Below are 17,454 nucleotides of genomic sequence, written 5' to 3' on the forward strand. Positions count from 1 at the left end.
AGCATGGAACTCCTCAAATCTTTGTTCAGTCATCTGAAACGCGATATCAGCTATCTCTCGATAGGAGGTTTCTTGAAGGGAGGTTACTATTTTCTCAGTTTTATTTGCAAAGAATGTGCAAAAACGGTCAGCTAAGGATGGACTTGAATTATCATCCTTAGGTAAAGTTCTAGTAGATTTGGCCTGACACAATCTATCAACTTTACGGAAAAACTCCCGAGGACCACAGTCCTCGAGTTCCAACGAATAGTATTTCCTCCTGGCCTGAAGTAGAGTTTTATTATATTTTGCAGCTGCATGAACAAAGATTTCATGATCGATTTCCAGCCCAGTACTACGCCAGCGTCTCTCCAACTTTCTAAGGTGTTTTTTAGCCTCACGACAGTCACTGTTGAACCATGGTGACTGCGGTCGTGATGTAATTGTTCTATTAATCACAGGAGCATGCTTATCAAAAAGGTTCTCAAGTACCGACTCATATTGATTGATAAAGTTCATCTACATCATCTGGGGGACAAGTATACAGTTTGGACTGCAGAATGTCTTCACGAAATGAAACAATATCTATGTCCTTCAATTTCCGAAACCGAATTCTGGTTTTTATAGGTTCGGGTTTGCCCACTGAAAGAGAGCAAATGATGGCTGAATGGTCAGATGGTAGATAATTAGTGCATGATGTCTGACAGACTATGTCTTCGGAAGTTCGGGTCAAGACCAAGTCCAGTGTGTGCCCTTTCACATGGGTTGGAAAATCAATGAGCTGTTTAAGATTTGCTCCGGTAGTTATGTCCAAGAACGTAGATGCCTCGGGATCATTCTCATCTTCAAAATGAAAATTGAAATCACCTGCTATGACAAGAAAATTTGGTTCAGTCATCAATCCTTCAAGAAGGGTGGAAAACTCTTGAAAAAATATTGGAGCAGTGATCCTTCCATCTCTTTTCCTCTGCGGACGGTAAACAACAACCAGACGAAGTGGCTTCAGCAGTTTTTTCCCAGTGAGGAGAAGATTCATGTATTCAAATGATTCTGGAGTTTCACACTTTTCTTCCCGTACATTAAAGCTCCTATGCAGGCAGACACCAATACCACCACCATGTCTGTCAGTTCGTGGGGAATGAAGAAATTGATAAGAAGGGAGAGTTGCTCCTATATCTGCCAAAGACCGGTCATCACGGGCGTCACCAGTTAGCCAAGTCTCTGTTATAGCCAGTATGTCAATATTGCGGGAAATCACCAAGTCCGAAATCATATGGGACTTGTTCTTAATGGATCTCGCATTCCATAATGCAAACTGAGAAAGATGAGGTACTTCATGCCGTTTCTCTCCATGTTGTACACTTTGAGATGACGGAGCCCGGTTGTTTCTGATTTGTTTTTGAATTCGACGTCCTCCCTTAACTCCTCTATGAGTGGGGCACTTAGAAGATATTCCGAGTGACTTTAGTGTAGACCATAACGTTGCATCCACTAAAGTGGCGGAAAGGGGTCTAAGGTTCAATAATTCTTCCCTATCATATTTGATGTGTTCTTTAGACGAACACTGCCAAGACAAAACAGCTGGTGATGAGTCATTGTGTTCATGACTGAGTGTGGAATTGCTTCGCTGTAGAGGGCCTGGATTTGGATGGATGTCGCCATGTTTTATTAGTTCAATGCGAAAACTGCTTGTACCATTGGTATGATACAAGACTCTTCCTCCAACAAAAGACCTCCAAGAGTCTTCTGTATACCCTTTTTTAACTTGAATGGGTTCAGTCAAGCAGCCCTCATTGAAGTTGAAAGTGCAGCATAGAAGAATCAGAGCAAGGGGTGTAATCCTCCAAGACACCATTGTTCACTTCCAAGGGTGTCACTCAGTAGTATGGTTGAGCAAATATCAATAGGCCATGTTGTCACTGTACAAGAAATATGGCCACTGGTCTCTAATTTCTGAATTGAAAACAGAAAATCTTTATGCTCATAGACCATAAAGAGTAAACAAGTAAATAAGTCCACAATTGGCCAGTAGGATCAGGAAGATATCCCAAACAGACTGATGTAAAATTAATCCAGTAGATCAAACAGTGTCACAAGAAAAAAGTCAAGGCTGAGGAGAGGGGTGCAGGCTGCTGCTAGGCGCACACACACACAATACACATTTTTGTGTATTCATACCCATCAAACTGAATGCATTCAAACGGCGCGACACTAAATTTAATGGCAAACATGGCACATTCAAAGGGTAAAAATCGAATCATTTTAATCCAGTTAATGAGTGTTATACCTCCCGTCTAATATTGTCGTGTCGAGTTTGAAAATTTTTTCATGATGTTATCGATGGAATCAGTAAATGATTTCCTTGAATTGATCAAGTTTTTTCCATCAATCTATCTATCTATCTACCTATCTATCTATCTATCTATCTATCTATCTATCTATCTATCTATCTATCTATCTATCTATCTACTGTAGATAGATACTGTAGATAGATAGATATGTATATATTTCTTTTTTTGGGATGTATACACTTATTTATCTTTTTTTTTGGGGGGGGGGTAGGGTTGGGTAAGTAGACTTAAACTTCACATAAGGAGAAGACTGAGGCCAGATTTTCATAGATTTTTTTTTTTTTATTATTGCTCTTGACAAGGTACAATGTATCTTCACTTTTTCATTTCAGAGGAAGTGAAATTCCTTTGAATACATAGAGCCATTTGTCTATGCTTGTTCTTCATTGACCAAACACCCAATTGTATGTCAGTTCATCAGAAGCTATGTCCATGTACATAAAATACACACAGCAAACAGGAGGCAACATATCATCAAACATTAACCAACATGTACAATCTATGGTAAGTCCTGGTTTGGGAATGTGAAGAAGAGTTAAAACTTAACCTACTCGTACTGCTATGAATCATGATACATTTCTGACCTCTCACTACAAGAGTCTGAAAAAGTCTCCAAACAATAGTGTGATAGTGATGTACTATCAACATTTGCAGGCTCTATATATCGTCGGTTGAGAATGATAAGGGCGTTAAGTGACCACAAAACCCATAGTGTTCGAGACAACTTAATGCCCTTCTCATTCTCAACAGACGATATCATCCCTCCAATAATTTGGAATTTTTCCCTCTTACACATTATTAACTATTGAAAAAATAAAAACAAAAACATACTACTGTGTACATGATACCCGAAGTGTCCAGCATACATTTAAAGAAATTCTCCTAAAAAGGTTAAATGCAGTCGAGTGTTTACCATGACAAAATACAGTCAAATATATTAGGCCACATTAAATACCATACTAACATGCTTCATTAGAAAATTTTAAAATGTTCCTCTAAGTACACATAAAAATCTCAGAAATTTCAAATTTGTAGGTAGGAGGTAGATTAGATATCAAAAATGGAATTTTGAACAAGTGTCTAATTTCTTATTTTCAGCTAATCATCTTAATGCAGTTAACTCTGCTATATTACTTTTGTGATGTTCTCAAGGTGTTGTATCAAATCATATGTATTCAGAAAAACAGATAAAAACAGACATCATATGCTGTATCTGACACATCTTTACAGTTTGGAATGTGCAGAACATTTGACTGGTAACTAAGCTTTTCATGATCTTTTCAAGATACTTGTCATTAACAAATGTCATAGACTATATAATTTATTTGCTTTTAATAAAACTGCACATATTGCTGTGCAAACAATGCCTTGAATTATATTGCTTACACAAGGACTCCACATGATCCAAATGTAGAAATCTATAATTTCGAAGATTATTGCTACAATGAGGAAAGTAAGAATCTAAAAATCAAGAATAAATGAATGCTTTACACTTTCATTGAAAGACTGCTATAAAGCTTCAATACACAGATAAACAGAAATAAGCTGGTTTGTAAAAGTGCTGTGTTTGCTACTTATCACATGCTTGTATAAACACACACACACACACACACAAACATACATTAGTATTGTATTACAATATGAACTGTGGCAACAGTCTGTATGACAGCATCTGTGGCTCTGTTAATTTCTTGAAAGAAATTTGGAGTGTTTATATTTCACTGAAATCTCAAGAAATGTAAACAAACACATCCTCACATGAAAGTACATTATATGACAAAATTATTGCACAATAGCACTCTACCAAGTCAGACATACACTGACCAAAGCTGTTCCTGATCTTTGTTACCAGGATGTAAGCATTGACCTAATGGCCCAGTCACAATGTCGGCGATCTGTCGGGGATTAGTTATGGCCGGGGGTCGTCGTAGAAAATAAAGAATCCTTGAACAATCCTAGCAATAATCCTAATAAAAGTGGAGCAGTCACATTGTCTGAGATTTTTTCAAGGATTTTGACCCGGTTTTGTCGAAAAATCGTGGGATTAGCCTCCGATCGCCTCCGATTGCATTGGAGGCGATCGGAGACGATATCTGCGATCGTCTTTTCTCTTACTTGGCATCTTCAAAATCTTCAAAATCTTCTGTCACAGCCTCCTGCAGCAAGAGCGTCTCAAACTTTTAGCGATCCGGTCGGAGGCACCCTTATATACACGGCGATTTACTATGATTCCACCGTACGAATCGTCGGAGACGATAACAGAAAGCGTACGAATCGTCGCAGGGCGCCTCCGATTCAGTCGGAGGGCGCCGGAGACTACTCGCAGACATTGAATCTCAACCTGAATTTCCAATCCCACACAGAATCTTGCGACTAGTCTCAGATTATTCGGAGGACGCCTCTGATTAATCGGAGGGCATTGTAGGTCATCGGATATTGTGTCTGGGATGCCAAAAATGGGTGAAAAATCTTGCGAGCAATCTTGCAATTTTAAGTTCAAAGTTAGGGACCGCGACAGGTGTGGCGATGCCTAAAAAATCTGCGACAAGCCGCAGGTGTCCGGAGAGCGCCTCCGATGGGTGCAAAATCGTGAGATCTGTCTCAAGATTTTGTTAAAATTTCCCGGGTTTTACCCATCGCCGACGCATCGCAACTGATTTGTGACTGGCCCATAACTCACATTACACTTCTTGACTACACATAGGCATTGTCAATAACACAATCCACCTCTGTATACTCAAATAGGTCATGCTATAGGGAGATACCCAGCTGACCCATTTTCTGCTACTACCCTGATGTCACGTGAAAACCTCACTTGATTTATAAGTTTTCTAGTAAGAAAAACACTTACCCTGTAAATTGGTGCACTCAGATACTAAAAAATATGCAATAAGTGACAGTTGATTACAATACACAATTATTATCATTATTATCATTATCATTATTTTATTGTTTTCACTATGAGATACATGTGAAAGTTAACCTTCATTTGAAATTAGTGTACAAAATCTTCTCAGTGAGTTGATTCAGTTTGTGAGTTCAGAAGTTTATCTTAAAAATGTCTGGTGTTTCACAAAAGTGTGCTCTCTATGATTCAAGTACTTTACTACATCTCTCAGGATGCCAGTCCCCTGCATTGCACACACATGAGCATAAAACATGAGCATAAACATGTGCTGAAACACATGATTACATCATACAGATGGACATTTAGCAATATGATGCTTGTTGCACTTTGCAGTAGGTCACCATTAAATGCAGTGCAATGTGGGGAATATAAGACATTGTGATATCATGAAGAATGCATCATATCCAGAAAGGTGCTCTACAATATAAAAATATATTTGTCTGTTTGTCAACGTGACTTTTACCTCAAGGTATTAATCAACTTTAACATTTATTTTTGCTCACAATACAGTCAGTAACATAAATAAAAAAATCAATCTTCATACGCAATCTTAACAATATCTCATTATCACAGTATGCTACTTTTGCACTATAAAGGAATCTAAAAAAAAAAACAAGAGACCCGCGGGTCTAGCGCTCACCTGAGTATCGCAAGTTCACCTTTCACGCAGTCACTAATCTAAATTATTCACAGCTCTACCAAAATTTGACGAGGCATTCTCAAGTGGAAGATGAAAATGTACAATAAGGGCCCAATTTTTTCAAGATTCCTTAATTTGGGGGAATTGGGGCCCCCTGGGGCCCTCTGGGTGGGGCATGGTGCCCAGTTTGATAAATTGAGATCCTGACCACCTAGGGATGCTATCTGCCAAGTTTGACAAAAATCCATCATGAGGTTTTCAGGAAGAAGATGAAAATGTACAATTCAGGCCTCCATTTGGACCCTTCCAACCACCCCCCCCCCCCACCCCCAAGAGGGGCACCCCTGGATCTCCTATGAACAAACTTGAAACTACAGTCATTACTGTACTCACTCATAGTATTATCTCAGCTCTATAACTTCTGATTCTAGAGAAGATTTTTAAAGATTCCTTCATTTGGGGGGTTTGGGCCCCCTGGGGGCCCCCTGGGCGGGGCATGGTGCCCATTTTAACAAATTGAGATCCTAACCCCCTAGGGATGCTACCTGCCAAGTTTGGTGAAAATGGGTCATGGGGTTCTCAAGAAGAAGATAAAAATGTACAATTTAGGCCCCATTAGGACCCCTCCTCACCCCCCCCCCCCCCCCCCCCCCCCGGGTCCAAAAGGGGGCACCCCTGATTCTGCCATGAACAAACTTGAAACTACAGTCATCAATGTGCTTACTCATAGTATTAACCTAGCTCTATCACTTCTGGTTCTAGAGAAGAAGATTTTTGCGGATTCCGTAATTTTGGGGGGTTTGGGCCCCCTGGGGGCCCCCTGGGTGGGTCATGGTGCCCATTTTAACAAATGGAGTTCCTAACCCCCTAGGGATGCTACCTGCCAAGTTTGGTGAAAATGGGTCATGGAGTTCTCAAGAAGAAGATGAAAATGTACAATTTAGGCCCCATTAGAACCCTTCCCCACCCCCCTCCCCTGGGTCCCAAGGGGGGCACCCCTGATTCTGCCATGAACAAACTTGAAACTACAGTCATCAATGTACTAACTCATATTATTAACTTAGCTCTATCACTTCTGGTTCTAGAGAAGAAGATTTTTACAGATTCCTTAATTTTGGGGGGTTTGGGCCCCCCTGGGGGCCCCCTGGGTGGGGCATGGTGCCCATTTTAACAAATTGAGTTTCTTACCCCCTAGGGATGCTACCTGCCAAGTTTGATGAAAATCGGTCTTGGGGTTTTCAAGAAGAAGATGAAAATGTAAAAAGTTTAAGCACGACGGACGACGGACGACGGACGACGGACGACGGACGACGGACGACGCACGACGCACGACGCACGACGGACGCCGGACGAAGGGCGATCGCAATAGCTCACTTGAGCCTTTGGCTCAGGTGAGCTAAAAATCTCTTCATCTGAAAACCTTATGACTCAAAGCCGACATAATCACATGATTGTAAACTATATAGAAAATGACACAAAACAGAGAATAGAGTTGGTGGCTATTACATCAGAACAAACAGAGTGAACTAGTCTGGTGTTCAACACAACCAAACATTGCACTATACTAACTGCAAGAAACTTCTCACAGCTTATCACGCTGCAAAGTATAATGTACATCACAGCCTCCTATGCATCATAAGAGGTTTCTTTGGTGTATTGATTAACTACAGCTGCTGCTATACAAGATTTTGGACGGAATATGCACCACACACACACACACACACACACACACACACACACACATGCTTGTGTTCGGTGAGATAATACAACAACAACAACAAAAATCATTTTAAGAATTCTGTAATGCTCACATCAAAGCTGAGAAGTAGTAATTAGGATGGCCACATTAACTGTATTGGCTTCTCAAACTTGAAATTATGGTTTAATATTTATTCATTCATCATTTTAGGTTCTCAAGTATCAGAGTATAAATCTAACTATGGAAACTCTGATTTCAAAATATCAATTGTAAGCAATGTTGACTTCAGCTGGCCCATACCGTACAAAAAGTCTAAGTTCAACCATAAGAGATGAGTTGGTATTTGACACATGTGCTCTAATTGCCAAAGCTAGAATTCAGTAGAAGTCCCAAATAGATTAACCTGTTCCATACTGAATTCTGAAAGCCGCATAGACTTAATACACAGATCACCAGGTTCCCATATGGAACAGGTTAAAACTTGTGTTCGTCATTCAGAGTGTGCTGCGAAGTAATCTTTGAATCTCCTTGCATACTTTGATGGGTTGACTGCAGAAAACGGTGTTCTTGGCGCTATGCATGACTTCAGGATATTCTCAAGTCGTTTCTTGACCGTGTACTGCCCTAAAATATCAATTATGCCAACAAAGTAACGTTCATGTGGTCCATTGATAATGTGCACAGCATTGGCCTGGTTTGGCAGCAGCCGCCTGTTTTGCCGCTGGAATGCCAGCTGAAGTTCAGAAGCCAGACGCGGGTCTCTCTCCTTCCCTCCAGTGAGGACCGTCCCAAGCTGACTGGCAGCTTCCTGACTACCTTTGAGGTTTGTGTTGTACTGGATACCAGTGGGAGGGTTTAAAGCAAGATTCTCTTCAGTGGTCACCATTCCTGGTAGATCTGCTCTGTCTTCATTCTCACTTCTACTATCAGTCACATTATTAACTTGAGAGGATTTTTTCGTGCCTTCCGTCAGATTGTCATAGGTTTTCAACAGCTTTTGAGGAAGAGACCTATAATTGGAGAGACAAACAAAAGCAAAACAAAACAAGTTGACATGATTAGTTTCTTCAGAAGATAGCTCTTAAGTTGTCCTTCTACCCGGCTCAAGGACTTCAGCCCTTACTTGCTGATAAGCCCTATGGATATACACTGTATACAATATTAGTATTAATGATATCATGAATAAAAAAACATACAAGGAAAGCGATCCTGTCATTTCAACAAGAAGTACCCCCTCCTTCACTTAATCATCTTAATTACTTAGTTGCATTTGCCAAAAACCATCATTTTACTGACAACTATAGTGACCTCTAAATCGTCGCTGGGGTGACAAGACCTTGTATCTGCAATTTTGGTGAAAATGACTTTTTTGCATTTATGGTCAAATAATTGGTTAAGTGATGTCCTGTCCAAATCCTAGTTGTCTTACCCAAAAAATGAAGCCACCATGGCATGTCAAAGGAATGGCTGTCCCATTCGGTATAGTGCTTTGGCTGCCATGTTTTTTGGCTCTCCTGAACATTTGACATTTTGTAGATACGAGGTCTTGTCGCCCCAGCGACAAAATACTTTAAAAGACAAGTTCACCTTCATAGACATGTGGGTTGAGTGCATGCAGCAATATTAGCAGAACCCATCAGTGAGAGTTTGAGCAAAATCAGAAAATCCATTAAAGAATTATGAATTTTTGAAGTTTCTGCTCAGTCGAGGCTGGATGAAAAGACTACTATAGCTTGTGATGTCACATGAGTACAACAATATAAAGAAATAATAAAGAAAATTCAACATATTTCCATTTTTCTCGCATAACAAAAGAACACTTGACTTCTCTCCTTCAGAAGGCAGGGGGAATAATATTACCCTTAACATGTGTCAGTAACAAGTCGAAGAAATATGTTCTTTATTCAAAAAGTGAAGTTTTGTGAAATTTTCTTTTTATTTTCTTTATCTCGTTGTACGCATATGACATCACACAGTGTAGTAGTCTTCTCATCCAGCAGTGACTGAGCAGAAACTTTCAAAAATTAATAACTTTTGAACGGATTGTCTAATTTTCCCCAAACTTTCACTGATGTGTTCTACTAATATTGTTGCATTCACTCAATCCATGTGTACATGAAGGTGGACTTGTCCTTTTAACGAGGATAAAAAGATAGTAAAATACATATTGACTTACTTCCTCACCCTAAGGACCAGCTGAGCCAGGTTGGTATCTTCGCCAGTCTCTGTGAAGTGAAGAACCTGCTGTCCTACCAGCAAGCTGTAGTCCATGATGTTAAAGCCCCGTAGAAAGTCCACATCAATGTCTATTTGACGAAGAAACCATTCTCTCTGATCCTCTACAGATAACAAAACATAGAATTCTGTGTTAGGTTGCTACAATCCATTCAACACACATAGATCGACACTGGGTGCATTGCAGCGCTCTAAAGCAAACCAAAGCTAACTGATTAAAGCGTACTGTAGGCCTACTGAACTGTGCAAGATTTGGACCTTTCGAGCACTCTGTTGAGAAAGTGTGCCTCATGAGTTATTTTTAGAAGAGGTCACGCATTGTGTAGCACGAGGGTCATTCACCTGGCATGCTTGAACTACTTATACTGTAGCTGTCCAGCATAAAGAGAATGAACTCTTTGCATTATGACGTATGTGCATGTTACATGCATTCTAATGTGCAAACTTTTGGAACGCTTTTGGTACCCTTTTGGAGCACATCGGGAAGTGGTCCACTTTTGGCTTGGTACAGTATGGTATGGTAAAATTTAGGAGCATTTGAGCGCTCCTCTGGCGCGGGTATGGTACGGTACGGTTCGCTTTAGCAGAGTGCTCGAACACACCCACTGACAGCTAACAGCTTATGATGAATCACTTCAATAGCTTATAAGCATCTACTTACCTCATTCTCTAAATGAACAAAGCAACCTTCTGGTCGGGTGAAAGGTCAGCCCATTACCGTATCATGATTTTAAAGACAGAAAACTTTCTTCTTCTTTTTTTACCACAAGAGCAAGACCTAAAAAATTTACAGAAGCTCCACTCAAAGAATATGAATCATATTGTCAAATGTTACCATCTGGACACATTCAAATATAAATGGAATATTCTGCACTTTACTTACTCAGAACCAGCTTTTGATCTCCAAAGTTGACGTCTTTTAGAACACTGACATAGTCACTGCCCTGCTTTTCTGGACTGACATAACGGTGCAATATACATCCCTTTATGTCGTACCTGCATGAAATAAAACACAAGCAATGCAAACAAGCAATGAAGCCATACTCTAAACTCTCAATACTCTCAATATTATCTCTTTTGACAATGATACTTATCTCCAGAATGAAAATAGAAAGCATTTGCAGTAAATTCAAAGTCACAATTTTAGTTAGAAGTTACAGAATCAAACAACATTCATGCAAATAAATCCTTGGAGCTCTCACGAAGTCACAAACTCACCTGGCATAAATTCGCTCTTCTGGATGAAAAACACTCTGCATGACAGAGAAGAATTTCTGCATGTAAAAAAAAAGGAGATCATTGTTAGCATACATCCCATTGCAGACCAGCAAAACTAATGCATGAACATCTGTGCATTAAAAAAACATGATGGCAAGTTTTCATTTGATACTGCTCTGCACAGTACAATATAAACAAACACTACAGATTATTCGCTTATTTTCCATTGCCTGTCACAGGCATAGAAACTATCTTTATTCCTTATACATCCAAGGACAGTTAAACATAAATGACAAAATCTAATCTTTGTAGAGAATATATGATAATATTAATATACCAATTCTTTTATGAAGCTTTCACAAATCTCCTTTTCCAGACATGAGTGAATAAATCATTTTTTTTTTCTGACTACACAGAAATTATAATTCTGCATCGCTACGTTAATGTAATTCATAAGTTACAGATCACTTCTTCTTTTTTTCTTTTTTTTTTTTTGGGGGGGGGGGGAGAAAATAATAAAATGCGAAATCAATAAATGAACATACTATAAGGCATTACTTTATGTGCCAATATGTATTAAACCTAATTAGCAACATGGTACTACCTTGAACCTGAGCCTCTATTAACATGATCCAGAAATCCGCTAAATCTTGATTATCAGCAGTCCAAATTCATCAGCTTAAAAGCAGAAGGGCATTTATGCCATGTGCTTTAAAAGTACTAATGCCTTTTTGACTCACAAAAAAAATCAATCACAAATTTAAAGACAGAGCTCAAGTCCAGTTTGTGAAAGGAAATGCAATTCTATTAAATGCAATGGGACTCACCTTACATTGCAAACCTATCATCAATGTAAATGGAAGCACATATTAAGTTAATTACAGGTAAGGCTTTCACTTTCTTATGATGGAAAAAATACTGTGTGCTCGTGAGTGGAAACTTTCACTATGTGAATTTTAATACCCTTCATTTGTTTATATATTGCAAATATGAGACTGCTTTTTTAAATGTAAATATCTCCTCGAAATATTTGGATGTTATCATTTTCTTGATAGCTGGGTGGGGGACAAAATATGCACAATATTTTCTGAACAGAAAATATCCCATATTGATGGTAGATCTCACCCCTTTTTTTCCTGGTAGCTTGATGTAGTGAAGACCAAGGATCCTCACAAGGAGAGAGTGTGGGTAATCAGACAGGTGACCAACGTATTGAGGTAAGATTTGCAGAAAGAATTTTGCGTCCATGGCATTCTCTGTCTTCACAAAATATCTTTTGTCGGAACTGTGGAGGGAAATGATTTGATTGAAAATAAGCATTTCATTATCATTGCAAGGATGTCAATGCCTATTCTTCAACAGTGCCTACCCAACTATAAGGAACCGATTAGGCGGGAAACCATGTACCTGAAAAACAATTCAATGTTTTACAATTTGTAGGGGTCCTAAATATTTTTTTCTCAACTCTCAATTGGTACCACACTCCGTTTTATCTGCACATATATCAGTTGAAACACTTTCATTGTCCCAAGGTATTTAAGATTACAAGATCCTTAGAAATAATCACAGGAATTCAGATCCTTACTTGAAGGGTTATTTTCTAACCAATCCTCGGTAGCTTTTGCAAACTGCACTGTCTAATCATTTGCACTAGGGCAGTAGAAGAATGAGGTTTAATTTTCGCAAATTTTGCAATCACAGTTGGACCGTCTCACAAACATCTCACGAAAATGTCTGTGAGCTCCTCATTCATACAAGTATCTGTACGCGAAAAATTACAGCGTATACAGTACTACATGTTGGACTTATACCAGACACTGTTTGAGGAGCCCCGCTTAAATGATTGAAAACCTTGTCTCCCAAAGCCCAGCCGCAGTTTTTCAATGAGTGTTTGATTTTTTATTATATGTGTACTTCACTTGACAAGTCATACTATCTGCATCTGATGTACTCATTTCCACAAATGTACATGTCATTTATTCTCATAAAATATTCAAACTGAAAGAGCTCCCTGCATGATTAAATGAATGATTGATATTGACATGTATCAGACTGCATTTCACAGAAAATGAGTAGCTGAATACCTTTGACTGTGAAAATAATTTAAACTTTGCTGATAAAAGAAAAATAGTTATGGATTAACTTCAATACATGCAAAGTCCATGTCTTGAGTTTTCAGACAGAAATGTTCATGTCGTACCATAAAAAGAAGGTCTGTCCATTTCTTGAGTTGCTGGCATATTTCAGGAAAGGTGTCTCTGAAAGGGGCTCATAATATTGATTGCTTTGAATGCCAAGGATGTTCCTTAGAGCTTGAAACACATCAGGAGCAAAGCTGCGAAATACTGCCACCTATATGAATCAGAAATAATACAAATTATAAACATGTGACATGACAGATGATTATCCTGTATCTTTTCAAACATTGGTTAGTATCAGCGCAGAAAGGATACAAATCCTGTTGTCTGTATATGGTCAATCTACTTGGCGAAATGCCTAGATCTGTTAACAGACTGTTATGCAGCAGTGATTCTGGTGACAAATCCATTGCACAGTATACAGCATTGAAGAAATGGTGGATATGACATTTAACATATATTTGAAAAGAAACCAAATTTCACACAGAAATGATTATAATTACATGTAATTCTTTCAAAACCTCATTTTGTATTCTCTAGTTGCTTACAGATGAAAAAAAACCCAATGTAAATGTCTCAGTCTATCAAATCTCAAATATTCTAAAATGGACAGAGGACAAGAGAATGAGTCAAGAAAAAAAAGCGTGATTCATTTGACTGTGGAAAATTCAAACGGGAGTACCATTTACATGTCTGCATATACACTGTATGCTCAAATCTTGATGAGATCTGAATAGCAGGGATTTGAATTGCACTTCTACTGACATTCTAATCTCAGTCAGAGCTTGTAGCTGCCCAGTCTCACCTTCCAAATGAGGACAAAAAACAAACAAACCAAGAACTGGCTGTCTGTGAACACTGTATTTAAATACAAACAGAGGGATTATCATCATGGGCTTGTGGTACAATACCTTGTTTGGATTGCTAGTGGCAACTGAGTGCTCCTCCATCTGAGTGTAACTCTCTGGTGATAAAGAGTCGGCCTGCAATGCAAACATCACATTTAATCGATTCTTTACTGGCATAATGAGTAGCCTCTAAAACAATTCTACTCATTTAAGTTAAGCTTGTCCATGTCTTTGCAATAGGCAGAGACTCCAACTCTCCTGCTTTCGACGGGAGATCTCCCGCTGAAAGCCCATTTTTGCAAAATATCCCGTTCTCCCGCCCTGGCCCTGTGTCTCCCGCTTGAAATGATTTCTTACTTAGTGCCATCATTATGTTGAAAAATAAGCCTGAGATAGCACAAGAGAGCATCTAGAACCCTAAAGCTTCCCTGCTGCAAGGAACTTCGCACTTGTGATATGCGCTTCACGCACATCAAGTTGGAGTCTCCTGTTTGCTAGGGGTTTCAGGTGGGAGAATTTCCAGATCAGAAGGTGCTTGGAGTTGCAGTTTCTGAATAGGTAATTCTTATCCAAAAACCTGAAACATTTAAGCTTAAAGAATCCTTTTCTTCTTGCAGAATACAGTATATCAAATGACTGTAAAGAAAATTACACATCTCTCACTATGTCAGGGTTCGAAATTGGCGATGGTCCGCTGGCCATTGGCCACCCAAAATCATGTCGGACTAGCTAAAAATCATAAAATTCTGAAGTAACTAGTCCGTCTGGCTAGCCAAAATATTACTTCAGTGTCAAAATTGATTCTAAGTAGTCCGCCTGGCTAGTTAAAAAAAAAGTTAAGTGCGACCCCTGTATGTACTCTGTGGTAACAGCTCTTGTTTCATATGCCTATCAAATGTCTATGACATACAAGTAGTCACATTTTTCAGCGATTGTTCTCTTGCACACAAAATTTCTCTGTTACTTTGCTTTTGTTCATCACATTTTTGTATAGGCCTACAACATTTTTATCCCACCCTGAGAAGCAATCTCCTCATGGCTTTAAAAAAAAGAAGAAAAAAAAGAGTATCATCTGATCAAATCATCTCTTACAAAAGGTTTTCTATAAAACATACAAGTGGTTCGAAATCATGCAGCACCAGAACTGGACAAGAAAATATTCAAGTGAAAAGAACAGAGACAGTAGAAAATCAAACCATAATCTTATGCTGCTTGAAGGTTTGCATAGTGAAGTAAATGAGGGAGAGATACAGCTTAGGTACCTGGAAACATTTATGTACAAATACCCTTTATACTCTCTGGATGGTAAGTGAAAATTGCAACCATAAAAAAAAATATATATATACGTGTATATATATATATATATATATATATATATATATATAAAAACATTGCTTTCACTCATGTTTGCTTACTGTATGGACATGACATGGTTTATTGCTTTTTCTCACACCTGGACTTGTGTAATCCTTTCCCCTGCAAATCCTAAACCCACCTCTAATTATCAACTTGCATTCTATTCCTAAGGTGTTTGCAGCACTTGAGCACAGAGAAATGTGGTTGTTCTATTATTATTACAATCTTACATGTAAATCTCTAGTAATGATATTGACAGTCATGCATTATTCATGAAATCAGCTTAGTGTTCAATTCATTATTGTGCTCTTTATCATTCAAAATCCTACATTCAGCAGAATGTTTGGGACCATTTCTGAGACAAACCCATTTTCAAATAACTACAGTGAGTCAGAACATACCCCCAGCTTTATAGTGTCACTATTATGGGGTAAAATGTGAGGCAACAGTATTGGGGGGGGGGGGGGAGGCCAGAGAAGGTTAAAGGTCATACATTTGTGAGAGACTAGAAAGCAATGTAATATACTCACAGTGCCTACTTCCCCATTGTACTCCTTTCTACTCATCTGAAGACCTTTCTGGATGCAGGTCGCCATGGCAAACAGCGGATGATCTTCATTAACAGCCTCAATTCCCCGCAGCTTGATTTTCTTGTGTGCCTCCTTCACAAACTGACTGAAGCTCCTTGCTCGTTTGTGTGGTGATCCATCGGATTCCACCGAAGCATCCTGTGGTGATGATGATGATGATGGTGGTGGTGGAGATGGCTTAGTTTCTTTCACTTCCATTTCCTCTCTATCATCAAGGACTTCACTGTCCTTGTCAGCAGACACAAACTGCGATGTATCCATTTTCAATGCACTGATTTATTCTACGTGGTATCTCTATCATACACATCACAAAGTTTCCATAAAGTTCATCATGCTTGCGATCAACTCCTATATTCAGTAACTCAACAGCAACTCAGTCAAGGAAGAGCATTGCTTTTCAAAAGAGATAGAGATGTAGACACCTAGTAATCATGTTTCCAAGTATCATACATTTCCTGAAGTCCTGTCCTGTTGTTCTTGCATTCCACTCAGCAATATCTTCAGTCACTTGAAGCTTGAATAATATGTCAAATCGATCCCCATACAGTCAGTCTACCTGAATGAGGCATAACATTCAAGGAGAAAATGATGGGATCAATTTGTTGTCATTCCACTGAGGTACATATGAGATATTTTCCTTGCCTTCTCCCTTGAGTTCACCATGTGGCCATCTCAACGTCATCTTCATGTGGTAACTGAGCATCAATAGAGCAGTCTATGTCACACAGCTTACCATCCAGTGACCCGTGTCAAAAGGAATACCTGAAGCATCACAAAAAAAAAAGAGATATCAATTGGCATTTACATCTAATGGCCATGGACAACAAACTCAATGTGGAGGGGAGGGGGGCAGGGGCGGATCCAGGAATTCCATAGGGGGGGGGGGTGCAAAATTTAAAAAAGGGGGGTGCATGTGCCCCTTTCATTTTTTTGTTTCTTTTATTTCAACAAAAAAATAAAGAGGGAAAGGGGCACCCAGTGTGCCCCCCCTCCGGATCTGCAATGGGGGGGGGGGGGGGGGGGGATCATTTCACACTTTCAATTACAGTTTAACTTTCTTTGCCCATTGTCATAAAATGATTCCCCTCTTCATAAACATTTTAAAACTTCCTCCCTGGAGTGCATTTTTGGTGGCAGTAGTGCTAGAACTTGAACTTACTTGAAATTTTGTTTTTCACTTCCCAAATACAAATACATATCATTTACCGTACTATGGGTAAACTCGACCTAGCCCTAGCGGGTAAAACACAGGAAGATGACGAGACCTTTTGGAAGCATGGCTTGTAAAGGAGGTCCTTCAGAAAAAAAAAAAAAAAACCTTCGAACAAAAAGTATTAACCGCAATCAGCTATTCTGGAAGTTGATAACTACTGAAACACGGTCAAGTAAAACAACGATACAACATATGAATTTACATAGAGAATGGCACAGCTCAGAAGAAGGGAAGATGAAGAGGAAGAGAGAGCTTGGATGTTATCAGAAAGAGTACAGG

At 39.1% G+C, this 17,454-nt stretch overlaps 1 protein-coding gene across 1 annotated transcript; it reads right to left on the reverse strand.

Moving 5' to 3' along the window:
- Positions 1-8,067: 8,067 nt before the first annotated feature.
- LOC139727200 (phosphatidylinositol 4-phosphate 5-kinase-like protein 1) lies at positions 8,068-16,223 on the reverse strand. Its single transcript, XM_071638157.1, has 8 exons — positions 15,903-16,223; positions 14,080-14,151; positions 13,231-13,382; positions 12,156-12,315; positions 11,031-11,086; positions 10,696-10,808; positions 9,754-9,916; positions 8,068-8,587 (listed from the first exon to the last, which is right to left on the reverse strand). Exons 1-8 carry the CDS (start codon positions 16,221-16,223, stop codon positions 8,068-8,070), a joined length of 1,557 nt encoding a protein of 518 aa, XP_071494258.1.
- Between the last annotated feature and the right edge of the window lie 1,231 nt (positions 16,224-17,454).

The sequence above is a fragment of the Diadema antillarum genome, unplaced genomic scaffold (genome assembly GCF_040938485.1).
Source record: "Diadema antillarum isolate AM-2024a unplaced genomic scaffold, OU_Dant_1.0 seq00000122_RagTag, whole genome shotgun sequence".
NCBI lineage: Eukaryota > Metazoa > Echinodermata > Echinoidea > Diadematoida > Diadematidae > Diadema > Diadema antillarum.